The 15104-nt window shown below is 49.7% G+C and overlaps 1 protein-coding gene across 1 annotated transcript in view; it reads right to left on the bottom strand.

The window, feature by feature from the left end:
* LDLRAD4 (low density lipoprotein receptor class A domain containing 4) overlaps positions 1 to 15104 on the bottom strand; it is a 266783-nt gene that overhangs the window by 151333 nt on the left and 100346 nt on the right. Inside the window, 1 exon segment of the mRNA XM_079943555.1 lies at positions 4705 to 5167. Within this exon segment, the coding sequence (XP_079799681.1) occupies positions 4705 to 4801 (97 nt within the window). The 5' untranslated portion in view covers positions 4802 to 5167.

Here is a 15104-nt window from a genome sequence, read left to right as displayed (position 1 = left end):
GGATCCCTCAGGGCTGCTCCACGCCTGGAACAGTACAGACCTGTTCAGGCCACCAGCAGGGTCCCGTGCTCCTGCTGGTGTGAGAAAAATCCCACTGTGTGGGGGTGCGGACAGGCATCCCAGCAGCTCAGTTCAAGTGCTTCTTGCATTCTGCTCATTAGGCTAAGAAAACCTGGTCAGCAGCATCCTAGAATGGCTCTCTTTCAGATGCCTGAAGACTTATATCCACTCTCATCTTTCTCCTTTATGAGTAAAATAACCTTAATTTATTTAACAACTAGGTCTGGTTATCCTTTTCACAAGAAAGACTTGTAAACTCTGCAGAAATCTGGTTCATCTACCCAGTTATCCAAGGTTGAATGTCTTTCTGCATTGAATGGAAAGATTCAGAGCCTCAGAAGGTTAACTGAGCATCTAAGGGCGGCCCTGGGGGCAGGGAGGAGCAGGGTCTCAAACCCGCATCAGCTTTAGGTGACAACCCAGGCGGGATGCTTTCCACTCACCAGAGTACAGTGAACATCAGAGGAAATCTCCCACGGCTGGGACGCTTCAGCAGAGGGCTGGCTGTACCCCGCTGGAAGGATTTCCATTTCTCTCTGCCCAGAGGCGCTGCAGGTTTGATGTCACAGGAGTCTATCCACTTACATCACTGCCTGCGTGAACCAAAGCTCAGTGGGAGGAACCAAAGCAGAGACCCCAGGTCACCTGCCTGAATGAAACAGCAGCACTGTCGTTGGGCCTTGCCATACTCAGGAGACCCTCCTGGGGGGGGCATGCTACAGAGTCACCAACATGTGTAACTCTCAGGACAGGCTGCAGCCGCTGTGGACGGGCACCTGGGGACTGAGCTCAGCCAGCCTCAGAAGCTGGGACCAACCAATCCCTTCAGAAATTCAATCACACACCTTAATAAAGTTCACATCTTTGACCCAATAATTCTTTTTCTGGGAGTTTATCCAAAGGAAATAGCCCAATATACAGAAGAGCTTTTTGCACAAAGGTGTTCACCAAAGCATTATTTATAAGGATAAAAGCTGTCCAAAACTGCAATATCCAACAATAAGAGCACAATTTTGAAACTCAAGTACACTTACATAAAAGAATATTATGCAACAATTTAAAATCAAACTTATAATGAAAATGCTCATAATGTAAAGTTAAAAGGGATTGAGCAGATTATAAAATTGAATATATATTATGAACACAGTTCTGTAAGAAGAAACTTGCACAGGAAAGACTGAAAGGACACAAGCCAGAATGTTAACAATGGGAAAGCTTCATACGGCAGGACTGTGTGTGGCCAAGTATTTGTCTTCATTCAACTTTTCTGTGCTTTCCAAATTTTCTTACAATGAGCAGGCATTACTTGTAAAAGGAAAAACTTGAGTTTGTTAAAAAGAATAGTATCTAAGTGATTAAAATAATTTCTAAATTACATGTGCTGAGAAAACTTAAAACAATGTATAAATTCCTGTATGCAAGGATTAGCCAAAGAAAATCATAATTAGAAAGCTGACTTTACAGTACGTATCCATGTGGGTACACCTGCATGCACACAGGAAGCAAGACATAGAGGGGACTTCTAACCACGTGGCCGGGCAGGCAGCCAGCAGTGCATGGGGGAGGGGACTTCCCAGCTTCTACCACCTTCAAGGTAATTTCACACGCTCCAAACAAGCATGGACTTGCCATGCAAACATAGCTTCACACAGGCCTCCCAGGCTCCCTCCCAGCCAGACTGCAGCCGCTAAGCCCTTCCTTACATCCTAAGAAATCTGGAGCCCCTCCCAACCCTACTTCCAAGAGAATCAGAACATAAAATACAAACTGATAAATTTTTTTCAGTGGAGGTATGGTTAACTGTATAGTGACTTTTGTCTAGCAAAAACAAGATTTAAGCCAAGGAAAAATGCCTTAACCCCTTTATCATTTAAGATACGTAAGGCAAGACTTTTTTCATTAGCATCTTCAATTCCAGAAGCTAAGATGATAGTTTTCAGTTGCCCTGGGATAAGAAAGACTAAAGTCAAAAAACATAAGAACAGTAAATCAGGCGGGGAGGGGAAGCCCCCTGCTCACCTCCATCTGAGACCACAGCTCAACCCGCCCACGGGGCAGGGATGCAGGTTCAGCCCCTTCATCCTACGCCACCGTAAGTAACTGTTACCAACTATGTGGACAAAGAATGACGAAGAGCAGACAGAGAACAAATCCGTAAGCTGAGTCCCCAGGGACCCACCCCGAGAGAAGGCCATCACTTAGGTCTCCTTCCTTTTATCACTTGTTACTTCCTAGAGACACTGGGAAGCTAAAACCACTGCCCCGGTGTACCCAGCTCTGATAAATAACAGTCAGCACTCGACATCTTTCTGAAGGGTGGGCCGATTAGTTAATTCAATCATTCCTGTTGAAGGAATAAGGACAAGTCGGTTTCTTTTATCAAGAGCTGACTCTGGAACCTGCCCCTCAACTCTGACACCTGCCCCAAGATGCTCCCGGTGCTTCCCAGACTTTCCTGTGCCCCAAGCACCTGAGCTCTTGTTAGGATGCAGCCCTAACGTAGCAGGACTAAGTGAGCAGAGACCAGTTAGCTTCCCATCTCTGAGAATGAGACCCAGTCAGTGGTAAGGCTCCCCAGGTGACCCCCGTGTGCAGCCAGGGTCGCACATACCACTAGGAGGTTTGGAAAGGCCACCGGCTCAATCTAACTCCTGGCTACTCTGAGTGTGCCCCCTGCGCAGTGACACCGGCACACGAACACCGGCCTCAGAGCTGCGGTGAAGAAGGGCGGGGCAACACAGCTAGAACATTAGGTCGGCCACAGTTATCGTTTCACTATTGCCAGTAGTATGATTATTATTCAGGTGGGCTGACACAGCTGGGACAAGGCCAAATTTGTAAAGAAACAGAGTTCTTGGGAAAACTATGAGTTAAAAGCAGATAAGAAAATAAGAGCTGGGGAGGAGCTCCAAGAGGGTGGCTCAGGGCAAGTGTGTGGAGAGCTGACAGAGGGCAGTGTGCATGGCCCACAACTGGGGCAGGAACAGTCACAACTGCAACCACTTACCTGGGCCTGAACTAACGGGGCAGGCACTGTCCTAACTACCCCCAGTTCTCCAGGCTGAACCATTCTTGCTTTCCATTCTTTAGCGCCTACTATCCCAAGGCCCCCCGACGGGCTGGGGGCTTCCCCTCCCAGGGGGCAGAAGAGCTGACCACCTAGGAGAAACCGGCAGTGAGCTGGGAGCCTCGGGAGCTAGGCAGTGCACGCTCTTCACCCCTGTGGGGGCAGTAACACAGCTGAGGAGTGTGGGGACAGGCTCGTCTACATTTTGGACTGTGAGCTGCGTGCCCCTCCTCAGGTTCTTTCTGTCCCACCCTCTCTTCCTTCTCTTCTTCCCTCTTCCTCTTGGAGCTGCTTTACAAGCTGCCTTCCATGGCCTCACAGGCAACTCTCTCGGCAGCTGCGTCCCAGGGCTGCAGCTCCTGGGATGGACAGTTGAGGCACGACCCCTAGGGAGGACCGGAGGGGGGGTTTCCGGTTGGGCTGGCCAGCTGAGGAGGGCCTAGAGAGCTGGGCTCCACGTACTCTTCTGAAACAGCCATCTCACTCGTCTTCCTGGGCCCTGACCACTCTGGGGGACCTTCCCCAACTGGCCCCCAGGAGGGGGGTCCCCTGTTACACATGCCCGGCTCCTCCAGCCCTCATTCTCCTGTGAGAGCTGCACGTGACCACATTCACTGTCAAACCAGCCAGGGGAGCAGGAACAACACGTGACTATCAGGAGCAGAGCTCCAGCCGGAGGGAGGAAGAGCCCCACGCTCTCTCCCCAGCAACCCAAGCTGCCCGCTACACACGACTGGAAAACCTGCCAACTTTTAGGACTCACAGGGCCAGAGAATACAGGCACTTCTTGTAATTTTCCTATCATCCTTCCTTTAAAAAAAAAACACAAAACTCTTTTTACATAAAATTGTTTTCCCTGGATTCCACGAGGTCCTTCAACTTCACGGCCCACATTCTATAAATAAGGAGGCAGAGGCCCAGAAGCATTAGCGGCTTCCTGGGATGTTAAGTGAATCAGACAAAGAACCAGGATCCAAATTCAAAAGCTCCGTGGCTCAAGCCCTGGCTCTGGGCACCAGCCAGACTGAGTGGTTCCCTGTGAAGGGAGCAAATCAGACCTGGGGGGAGAACATCCACGTGGAAGAGTGACACGGGGCTTCTCCACGAGTCCTTTACAGGAGAAGGTCAGTGCTCAGAGTCGCCACCCCACTACCGTCTGCACACGAACGAGTCTCAGGAAGAAAACTAACGACGCGGAGGGAAAGGTTACTCATCAGCCATAACTATTCCCTCCAAGTCTTCCCAGCTCTGGACAGAAAGACAACCCAACACACCGCTCTGCAAGGGATGGATTTTCTTCAAGGAACGGTGGCTCGCCAGATACTATGTGCGCCCTACAACTCAACAAAGCAGAATCATAAAATGTCTGATGCTCTTTCAAATTCCTCTCTACAGAAAAGGAGAACATGCCAAAGTTTTGCCAAAATCAGTCACCACGGCAGCCTGAGCCCCTTGACGTTGTGTGGGCTTCAGTTCCTAAATGTAGGCATATATTCATTTCATAGAGTTGTTTGGTATCTTATTACCTATCGACTAAGAGATGAAATAAAGTTTTCAGTTAAGTGGCAGATTCTCACCTGTGAAAGCATTTGTGGCCTGAAAGCCAGCTTCCTGCATACTGCTCCCCGGCAGGCCTGTGTTCCAACTTGTCAGCTGTCCCGTCACCAGGAACATCCAGGAGGCCTCAGGTCACCTCCATCTCAGCTTGCAGGAGGCCATCACTCTGCCTGTCTGGTTTCTGGTAGCATCGGACACCAACCTGCCCTGCTCCCAGCCTCTGAGAGCAGGTGGTAGCTGGGACGGCACCCAGTCCAGCAGTGTGCACGCTTGGGGCACCGGTCACATCAGCCGTCTAGCCAGAGAGTGGAGGCCATGGTGGGCCCAGGAGCGAGGAAGCTGTCCCACGGACACCGGCCTACCCACCTCAGAGGAAGGACCCCTTCAGCCGCCTGGAAGCCAGCATTCTCCAGGGGTCTCACTTGCTCCGGGGGGTTCAGGAGGGTCTGATCTGCAGCTCTCTATGCTTCGCCTCTCCCCTTGCTGAAATTACAAAGAAAGAGATCATTTTCCTGATGACCAGTAGAACATGAAACTCAGCAGACCCACAGAAGCCAAAAAAGAAAAAGAAGCAGCCCCCAGAGCTGTGCCCATGACCACACTGTGTGGGAAGTGGGGCATGTGTAGCACTTCTCCTGCTGCCCGAGAAGGGGTGGGGGGCCGGGGGGACTCCTGCACCCAAAACAAGATGGGGCCAGCTGCTCTGAGCCATTCTAGGAACAGTTACAAAGGTCACACGCATTCAAATGTACTCCCCAGGCTACCCTAGGCCACAGACACCTGAAGGAGAAATCCATTTCCTAAGCAGTTTTCTGAGGTCTTACAAGTGGGATCTGAGGTTCATGCCCACTGCTGTCAGCACGCCAGAAAGGACTTGGGTTGAGCTGTTTCACAAAGTGACTCTTGGGACTTCCCTGGTGGTCCAGTGACTAAGACTCCGGGCTCCCAATGCAGGAGGCCCGGGTTCGATCCCTGGTCAGGGAACTAGATCCCACATGCTGCAACTAAAGATCTTGCATGCCCCAACCGGTCTTACCCGGTGCAGCCAAATAAATAAATAAATAAATATATTTTTTAAAGTGACTCTTAAGTGGGAAGAAAAGGTCAGTGATAATTTTTTTAAAAGAATAGGAAGGAAAAGCAAATTTAATCTATCAATATAAACTGTTCCATATATATTACATATCCCATAATAATAAAAGCATTTTACAAATACTTATCATATATTTTAATGTTGTTATACTAGCAACATTAACTACAAGAATGTTAGAAGTCCAAAGGACCAGACTTTTTTTTTTTTTTGGCTGCGTTGGGTCTTCATTGCTGTGCGCGGGCTTTCTCTAGCTGCAGCAAGTGGGGGCTACTCTTCATTGTGGTGCACGGGCTTCTCATTGCAGGGGCTTCTCTTGTTGTGGAGCATGGGCTCTAGGCGCATGGGCTTCAGTAGTTGTGGCACGTGGGTTCAGTAGTTGTGGCACGTGGGTTCAGTAGTTGTGGCTTGTGGGATCTAGAGCACAGGCTCAGTTGTTGTGGCGCACAGGCTCAGTTGCTCCGTGGCATGTGGGATCTTCCCGCACCAGGGATTGAACCCATGTCCCCTGCATTGGCAGACGGATTCTTAACCACTGCACCAGCCCAAGGACCAGGCTTTTGTTTTTTTCAATTTTATTTTTATTTATTTATTTATTTTTAACATCTTTATTGGAGTATAATTGCTTTACAATGGTGTGTTAGTTTCTGCTGTATAACAAAGTGAATCAGCTATACATATACATACATCACCATATCTCCTCACTCTTGCGTCTCCCTCCCACCCTCCCTACCCCACCCCTCTAGGTGGTCACAAAGCACCGAGCTGATCTCCCTGTGCTATGTGGCTGCTTTCCACTATCTATCTGTTTTACATTTGGTAGTGTACACATGTCCATGCCACTCTCTCACTTTGTCCCAGCTTACCCTTCCCCCTCCCTGTGTCCTCAAGTCCATTCTCTACATAGGACCAGACTTTTAAAATAGAATCCCAAATATGAATCTCTGGTATTAGAGAAAAGGAACCTTTTCCATTATTATCACTTCATCCTAAACAATTTATAGCTAATTTTTAAAAAATGTAACTTTATTCCTCTTTTTCACCATCAAACTAGAGAAAAGAAAAAAATTTAAGAAAACAGCACATAACAGAAAGGAACCCTCTGTTAAAGCCCTCTTGCTGTAAACATAAGGTAATAAAGTAAAACATCACTAATACAGACTAATTGGAAGGAAGCCCTACTGGATTAAGGAAGCACCTTAATTACATTAAGAAAGAAATTCAACTGCATTGCCTTCACGTACTTGCAGTAACAATCTCAGTTAATAAAGTGCAGCCCAGTAGGAGTCCTCAAGTTTAATGAATAGGTAAAAAATTTAATTAAAAATCATTTATGTAAATGGTGGTTCTGAAGTGCTTGAAAATGTGAAAAAATGTTTGTTCTCTGAATTTAAACATTCTGTATCAAATGACCAGTACAGTTATCAATGTCCCAAAGTCCTACACCAACATCCAGAGTAAAGGACCATGTGCACTGTAGTTATCTACTTTAGGGAATGGAATTGCCAGTTAAAAATAAAAGCCCACCTGCCCTAAAACCTTGATTCTCTTTACTCTTTCTATGATGCTTTCAACGCACAGAAATACTAGACTGTATTTGTTCTCTTTTCCTGAACTCAAAGACAAACTAAAGTGTGGTGATGTTTTTGTTGTTTTATTGAGGGGTTTTGCTTAATTATCTTGTTTCATTGCAAAAGGCATGCTCCCACAATTTTTTAAAAAACCAAGCTATACATTTCAAAAGGCTATGGGAAAGATTGAGGCTGATGTGGATAGAAATAGAAGAAACAACAAACTCTTCTTTTTTTTCTCTTACTGTCTCTGTCACACTCACCAATACTTAACTTTACTTCTAAAAGAGAGGGAAGACGACAGGTGTGTAACAGCTCCCCCTGAGGTCTTGGGCATGGTCCTGGCCTGGATGTTTAGAGCATGACATGTGTGGTTCCCAATACAGGCTGAAGGGCCAAAATTTATTTTAATTATCTTCATTAACTGATGACGTGCATATTCCTACATACATTTGGAGTCTCCTTAATATGCAATTTTCAAGTGAAAGTGAACCTGTAACTGCCATAAAATGTTTTTTTCTCACCACTAACAACACAGATAAGATACCCTTTCTAGAAACACACAAAAAAGAGGAGCGGGTCCCCAGAACCTGGAGTCTGTTTTGTTCAGCGAGGGACTGACCAAAGGGAACGGGGCCAGGCAGCCATGCTCAGGAGGAAAGTACAGATGATCCAGCAGGCTGGAGAACAGGTGGGTAATTGGGACCTAGAGTTGGCAGAGGTACCACATGTCGGCTTTCACAGCTCGGCAGCCAACCAAGAGTCAGGAAAAAGGCGCAGAAGCTGAACACATCGCTGTCCTGCCTGCCTCCCACCCTCGAGGGCCCTGCTTACCTTCTAGTCTCAGAGGTGGCACCTCGCCCACCCCTGGGACTAAATGCAGAGCCCGGTAACCTGGCTCGCTGGCCCTGGCCGCAGCTGTGGCTGCATGCAGGGGTGCTGATCGCTCAGCACCATCTCTCCGCTGAGCTGTAAGCCCCACGGGGACGTTTCCCTTGAGCACCTAAGGCGTTGCCTGGTGCCCAGTGGACGTCAGTAGGACGAGTCTACTGAACGATGGATGGGTGGACCAAGGCTGCTGGTGTTTGGACGAGGCGCACAGAGAGGCTCGGCAGACCCTGCAAACCAACCCACTGCCCCGAGCCATGCTGATGGATGCCATCCCTGGGCTGAGAGGCTGTTCACACCTCTGGCTCTGAGCCTCTGAACTGGCAAGGCTTTTGCTACCACCCCACTAGTCAAGGTGAGACAAGGATAACGAGCAGTGACTCCCCTGCACTCACACTTCACAGCAAAGTACCCAGCACAGGACCATGGAGGTCACTGCTCTAAATCCTCTCAAGCCACAGAGAAAACTCTAGCCCCACAGAGGTTACATGACTTAGTCCCAAACTAGCGCTCAGGAACTGGGACTAACACCTGGTCTTTTGCCCCTCCAGCCACTGTTATTCCCATGCTACTTCTGAATCTCAGGTAGTTTCCTAAACCGAAGTGCCTTAACGCTGGTAATGCTCAAATCAGGAAAATCTAGGGGGGAAAAGAGGAAAAATGAAGAGAGAAAGAGGCAACTTACCCAGGATGCAAGGTCACAGAGTAACCCTGAACCCATTCAAGAGCCCCTCTACAGCAAGCACACTACCACCATCCTGTCATGGACATATGGACACACACACACGCACACACACATGTTCTACTTACACTGGGAAGATGGGCAGGACTAACCAGGAAATAAATTAATTCAATATTGCACTTGAAACATGTCGTTAAGTCCCTCCCATAATGGAGCAACAGTTACTAAGAAAATAGACCACACAAAAGGGAAAAACACCCCCACAACAAGGGACGTTCTTAAAAACATGAACGCCCACGAAACCTAACCAAATAAGTTGTATAGGAATACGTTTGCTTTACCACTTGTTCACAAAAACTCATACGACACACAGCTTCTCTAGAATCACTGGGGAGTGAAAAGAACTGCATTCCACAGATGACACCTATCATGAAAGTTCAGTGCGGAAAGACTTGCGATTCAGGAAACATAGGGTCACACGCTGGGCACAGAGGTCAACTCAACAGAGAAGTCAAACAACCTTTTCTCAAAATCTAGTAACACTAGTATAAGTGTAGTGCATAAAGAATCAATACCGTAGGCTTCCCTGGTGGCGCAGTGGTTGAGAGTCCGCCTGCCGATGCAGGGGACACGGGTTCGTGTCCCGGTCCGGGAAGATCCCACATGCTGCGGAGCGGCTGGGCCCATGAGCCATGGCTGCTGAGCCTGCACGTCCGGAGCCTGTGCTCCGCAACGGGAGAGGCCACAACAGTGAGAGGCCGGCGTACCGCAAAAAAAAAAAAAAAATCAATACCGCAGTTTCATTTCTGATTTCCTCGCACCATGGACAGACTGCCTCGCTGGTACATTGGTTACCTAGGTGACAGCCACCTGGGTGATGGCCAGACCGAGCAGCCGCAGGCTCCAGGCCGCAGAGGTCCCACCTGTCTGAGGACGGGCGCTGCTCCACCCTCGGAAGAAGGAGCATGGAGAGGTGAAGGGATGGTCCCAACCCCGACAAACCATGACACTGTTGCAAAACTCAGAAAACAGAAATAGGTTGAGAGTGTGCCACACTGCTTACTGGAAAAAACTCAACTACTGCCTTGTTCACCTAAGGTCAAAGTGGCAATGGATTCTGAGCGAGACAGAGGTGAGGAAAAGTGGGACAAGAAACCTGAGGGTCTGCTTCTGCCCGAGCTTGGAGCCCTCCGCCCTGTGGGTAGACACACAGACCTGGGAAGTGCCGGTCAGTCTAGGTATTCCTCATGGCAGCCACTGGCTCTGCCCTGCCCTGGGCCAGGCTCAGCCAGGCTACCACATCCTCATGCACCATGAGGGGTGAGAGCTCGAGGTCCCTTCTGATCTGAGCAGGCCCCAGTGCTCATGTCTCCAATCAAGGGAGACAGGACAGATGTGCATGAAAAGGACTCTGTGAACCAGCACAGAAAATCTGCACAGAAACCAAGTCTGTGAACAACTCAGACAAAGGGCCATCTGCACAGCAGTACAGATCCTTCTCACTGCTCTTAATTTCTGTGATTTGGGGTGTATGACAATTGCAGCTTTTATAACACAACCTCAAAGCCATCGAGCCCTGGGCAGCTCAATGGGCTCCAGGTACTCAGGTCACCACTTCAGGAAGCAAGTACAAAATCTAAAACCCTCTTCAAATATGCACACAAGATGCAAACAGGGAAGGTAGCAATTCTATTAGACCATCCTTTAAAATGTCACCTCGAAAATCTGACACTTGATAAAACCTGAAGAATCTACAGTCTGAGCTCTACTCAAACCAAGCTGGAGAACATTTCCCCCAGATAATTAAGTAGGAAAACTGCCCCTAATAATCAGTACAGGTACCACTACCTCCTCACACTACCTATGGGCTGGGGGGGGGGGGGGGCCCATGGGGTCGCCGTTCATTTCATGGAGGAGGAGACGGTGGCCCAGGGAGGAGAGGGAATACACTGTAGGATGAGGGCAAAGCTGGACCAGAACCAGGTGTCAGTCTGGGCCCAAGCTCCAGGCTCTCCCGTAGACGCAAACTGGTCAAAGGAAGAAGCTGAGAAAGGGCACAGGGCACACATGGACCCCTGCCTGTGGGGCTCAGGGGATCCTGAAACGATACCCACTTTCCCAGGCCCAGATCGGGCCATGCCCATGACACCAATACACCCCAAAGAGAAGGCGCAGAAGGGCCAGGGCCTTGGGGCAGGGGCAGAGTCAGAGTCCTTGGGCGGACGTGCACTGACCGGAGGTCCCCTGACCTAGTCTGAGCACGTCACAGTCACCTCGACAGTGGATGCCAGCTGAGCAGAGGTCACTCCTCCCAGCCTGGTGTGAGGGACACAGGCCGGCTCTGCTTAGCACTTAGCACTCTCCTCCACCCCAATTTTCTTCAGATAAAACCAGCTTACAATGGGCATGGCAGGCCAAGAAAAGGGGGTCCTGCAGGGGTAACGAGTATGAACAGCAAGGAAAGGGGGCTGAGAGCAGAAGGGAACATGGGCCCACAGTTCTACCCTCCCTGCACATGTTCCTGGCACCCCCGTCACCCATCAGGGCTGCTGGGCCAGCGCCTGCACCCCGGTGCCTTGCCCGTGACCTCCTTCCTGCTCTCTGGCCTAAAGAATACCACACAAGCTGCATCTTCTCATTCAGCTGCTTGTGGGGTCACTACTCTAGCACGGCACTATTTGAGGTGCCTGCACTCTCCTATCTCTGTCTATGGAGGTATTTCTAACGGAAACCTTTTCTTGCTAATCTTTGCATCCACAGCACTGTCCATGGGGACTAGCATACAGCAGGTACCCAATAAATGCTGGTTATATTGCACTGAATCACATCTGAGCTTCAGCTGGGTCACCCCCTTGTCACTCTACTCTCTCTGCCCTGCCTCAGCTGCACGAAGCACCAAGGGCCTGCGACCAAGGAGGCTGCTGGCCACAGGGCATATACACCGGGAGGGTGCTCCTTGTGGGAGGGTCAGGCTGGGCGTCTGGAGCACAGGCAAGGCCAACCCTCCACCACTTAAAACACACTGGAAGGAGAGCTTTCTATGCAAACAGGCCAGAGGACAAAAGGCCAGACTCTGAGGCAGACCGCCTTGGGTGCACCTCATTCTAGGCCACATGCAACTCTGGCAGTTACTTAATTCTGAGCCTCAACTTCCTCATCTGTAGAGTGGAAGCAACAATGACACTCATAGATTTGTTGTGCATTTAATGAGGGGCCATGTACAAAACACTGGTCTCCAATCAATGTTAAAGAACAGTGCACCTGGGCAGATGCCTGATGCAGGGTTGGAGAGCATGGCCCACCCTCCCTCCTCCAGCTCCATCTCACCCAGCCGGACACGACAGAGCGTTCGACCTCGTATTTCCTCACATGATTTGTCTTGATATTTTTTAAGTTCTTGACAGATAAAAATCTAAGCTCACAAAGCTCACAAACACCCTACGTCAGCTAAAGTTAATAAAAGGAAGAAAAGGGAAAGGATACAAAAGTAAAGAAAATGTGTAGGTGAGGTATTTGGTATGAAATGTGGTAGAATAACCTTTTGTTATTATTATTTAGTTAAACAAATGACAAAAAAGAAACTCGTCTTTAAAAGGAAAAAGAGTCTCGATATTCAATTTTTCTAAATGTTTACATATTGAAATATCAAATTTTAAAAACAGCAATAGATGGTAATAAATAAAGTTGACCCAGGTTTTACATCTCCTTACTAGAAAATAACCAAGCAGGGTCCAATCTGCCTTTCTTCTGTCCTTCACCCTGTTTGGTTTGTACCTTTGTAAAGTGCTGACTTTTTAAGTCCTTTTACGTATATTTCTGAAGCTTTCCCAAGGCCTCAAGAATGAAATTCTGCACAGAGAGGACATCTCACCAAGTGCCCTCTGCATGACAGGAAGTGTTGGAACAGGGCCACTGGCACCTGAAAAGCTAATATAATGACCAACAATGAAACAGCCGGTGCTCCTACAGAAACGAACCATCTGCACAATGCCAAGCACTCGTGTTAGCAAACGTTTCCTAAGTGTCCCTTGTGCACGAAGCCCCAGACCAGCTCCACATCTGCTTTCTAATCACACAGTGGATACCTAAACGTTCATCAAGTAGCTTTGCCTTGTATGCTCATATTCATTTTCTGAAAAATATATTTCTCTAGGAAAAAGAAAACTTTCCACATTATATTACAATTCAATAACCTGTTTGAGGTGGGTGGTAGTGGACTGAACACTCCAATAATATTCTTCTTAGATGTTTCCAAAGAAAGGTCCACATGGTCTGGGACAGACATGGGAGAAGGGAGATGCGTGCTGTGAGCCCTGATAGGCACTTGCCCACACTGGGGCCCATGAGGCTCCGACCAGAGGCCAATTTAACACAGGTGCACTGAAGGTCACACACACAGGGCTGCTTAGTGACCGGTGCCCTGGCAGAGAGACAACGAAACCGAGGAGGAGCCCGCTTAGCTCTGCAGAGAGGAGGTGGGCAGAGAGCTCATGGACGCGGACCTACGTGCACCCTCTCAGGACCTGCACTTCCTTCCACTTAACCACCCCGCTGCCTCTTTCGTTTAAGGGAAGCAGAAGCAGCAGCACACGCCACGTATCCACCATCCGAGGAGGAGGAAGACCCTGTGACTGCCCCAGACAGACCACAGGTTCACAGAGAACTCAAAGATCATCTCTGGACCAGCCTCCCAAGACGACGTGGAATTCAACCCAGAAAGCCACCACGGAAGCCACGCCAAATTCTGGAAGCAGAACTCATTTAGCCCAGTCAGCACTGGTGGAACAACTCAGTCTGATCACAGAAGCCCAAGGACATATTTCAGCAGACGTCCAAGGATACAACACAAAATGGTACAGTCTGAGGTTGGCCCCTGGAGCTGATGTCACTGCAGCAGCTGGCCCGAGAGTGTGACACAGGGGCTCTGGGTGGCAGTGGAGCACAAGAGCGAGCTCCCACTCTGGGAAAGGCCCCAGCACACTAAGCCACAGACGAGCGGTGCCCAACTCCACAGCCGTTAGGGAAACACTGAGAGAGTTTCCCGGCCTCCTGGAAGGCTGGATGGGGCAGGGCCATGACAGTGCACCTGTCCTGAAGAGCAGCTGCTGAAGGGGCAGAGAATTCAGGGGAGAGCTTGAGTGGTATTTGAGTAATGGGACTACACAACCCAACCCCGTGTGTCTGGAGGCCTCCAGCCAAGCAGACAGGGCTCATCAGACCAGTTTCCGCTGCCTTGGTAACAAAGGCCCACGCGTGTGCTTGTCACAGCAGAAGCAAACAGGTGTTATTCATGAGGGAGCCACCACCGCAGGTACCATGTGTCCCACCAAGCGTCCCCAGTGGGGGAGACGTACCTCCTGTAACACAGGACTGGCCCTCCTGACACGGTGCCCCGCAGCACCTAGGCCTGTGTGTTTGCAGTCCGCTGAGTTTCCGCAGCTTCAGAGCACGTACCACCGCTACAGAAACCACCCCACCCTGAACAGTGCACCAAGCCCATGTCAGTGTTCCTGACACTGAGTGAAGCTGTTTGTTTAACGTGTCCACCATCAGATCTGGACAAGAGAGTTCCTATGAAACCACCCAAGAAAACCACAGGGCTCTGGGCAGCAGGAGGAAATTTTTTTTTTTTTTTCTTGCGGTACGCGGGCCTCTCATTGTTGCAGCCTCTCCCGTTGCGGAGCACAGGCTCCGGACGCACAGGCTCAGCGGCCATGGCCCACGGGCCCAGCCGCTCCGCGGCATGTGGGATCTTCCCGGACCGGGGCATGAACCTGTGTCCCCTGCATCGGCAGGCGGACTCTCAACCACTGCGCCAGCAGGGAAGCCCTTGCAGGAGGAAATTTTAAGCACAAAGTTTGGAGCCTGACATCACTGCTCCTGTTCTCATCACTCCCCATACTTGGCCAGTGTCTGATGGTGTTGCAGGACTAAGTACTCTGCGGCCCCGTCAGCATGACCGGCAACTTTCTTCCCATTGAAAAGAGCATCTTCTTTCAGTTCTTCCTTTCCCTCTAAAACCAGCCCTTATTTATTCCCTTCCCCTCTGGAGCCAATGAGTAGGAAGTGACCCATTCCCTCCTGCTCTGCAGTGGGCCCTCAGGAGCCTCTGGCAGTGGTGGGGTGGAGGTGGGGGGGGGCAACAGGAGGCCTCACCACAATCACAGCAGCACCTCCCGTTCCCCTGGC

Source organism: Stenella coeruleoalba (assembly GCF_951394435.1).
Source record: "Stenella coeruleoalba genome assembly, chromosome: 14".
Classification (NCBI taxonomy): Eukaryota; Metazoa; Chordata; class Mammalia; order Artiodactyla; family Delphinidae; genus Stenella; species Stenella coeruleoalba.
This window is presented reverse-complemented; position numbering and strand designations above follow the sequence as displayed.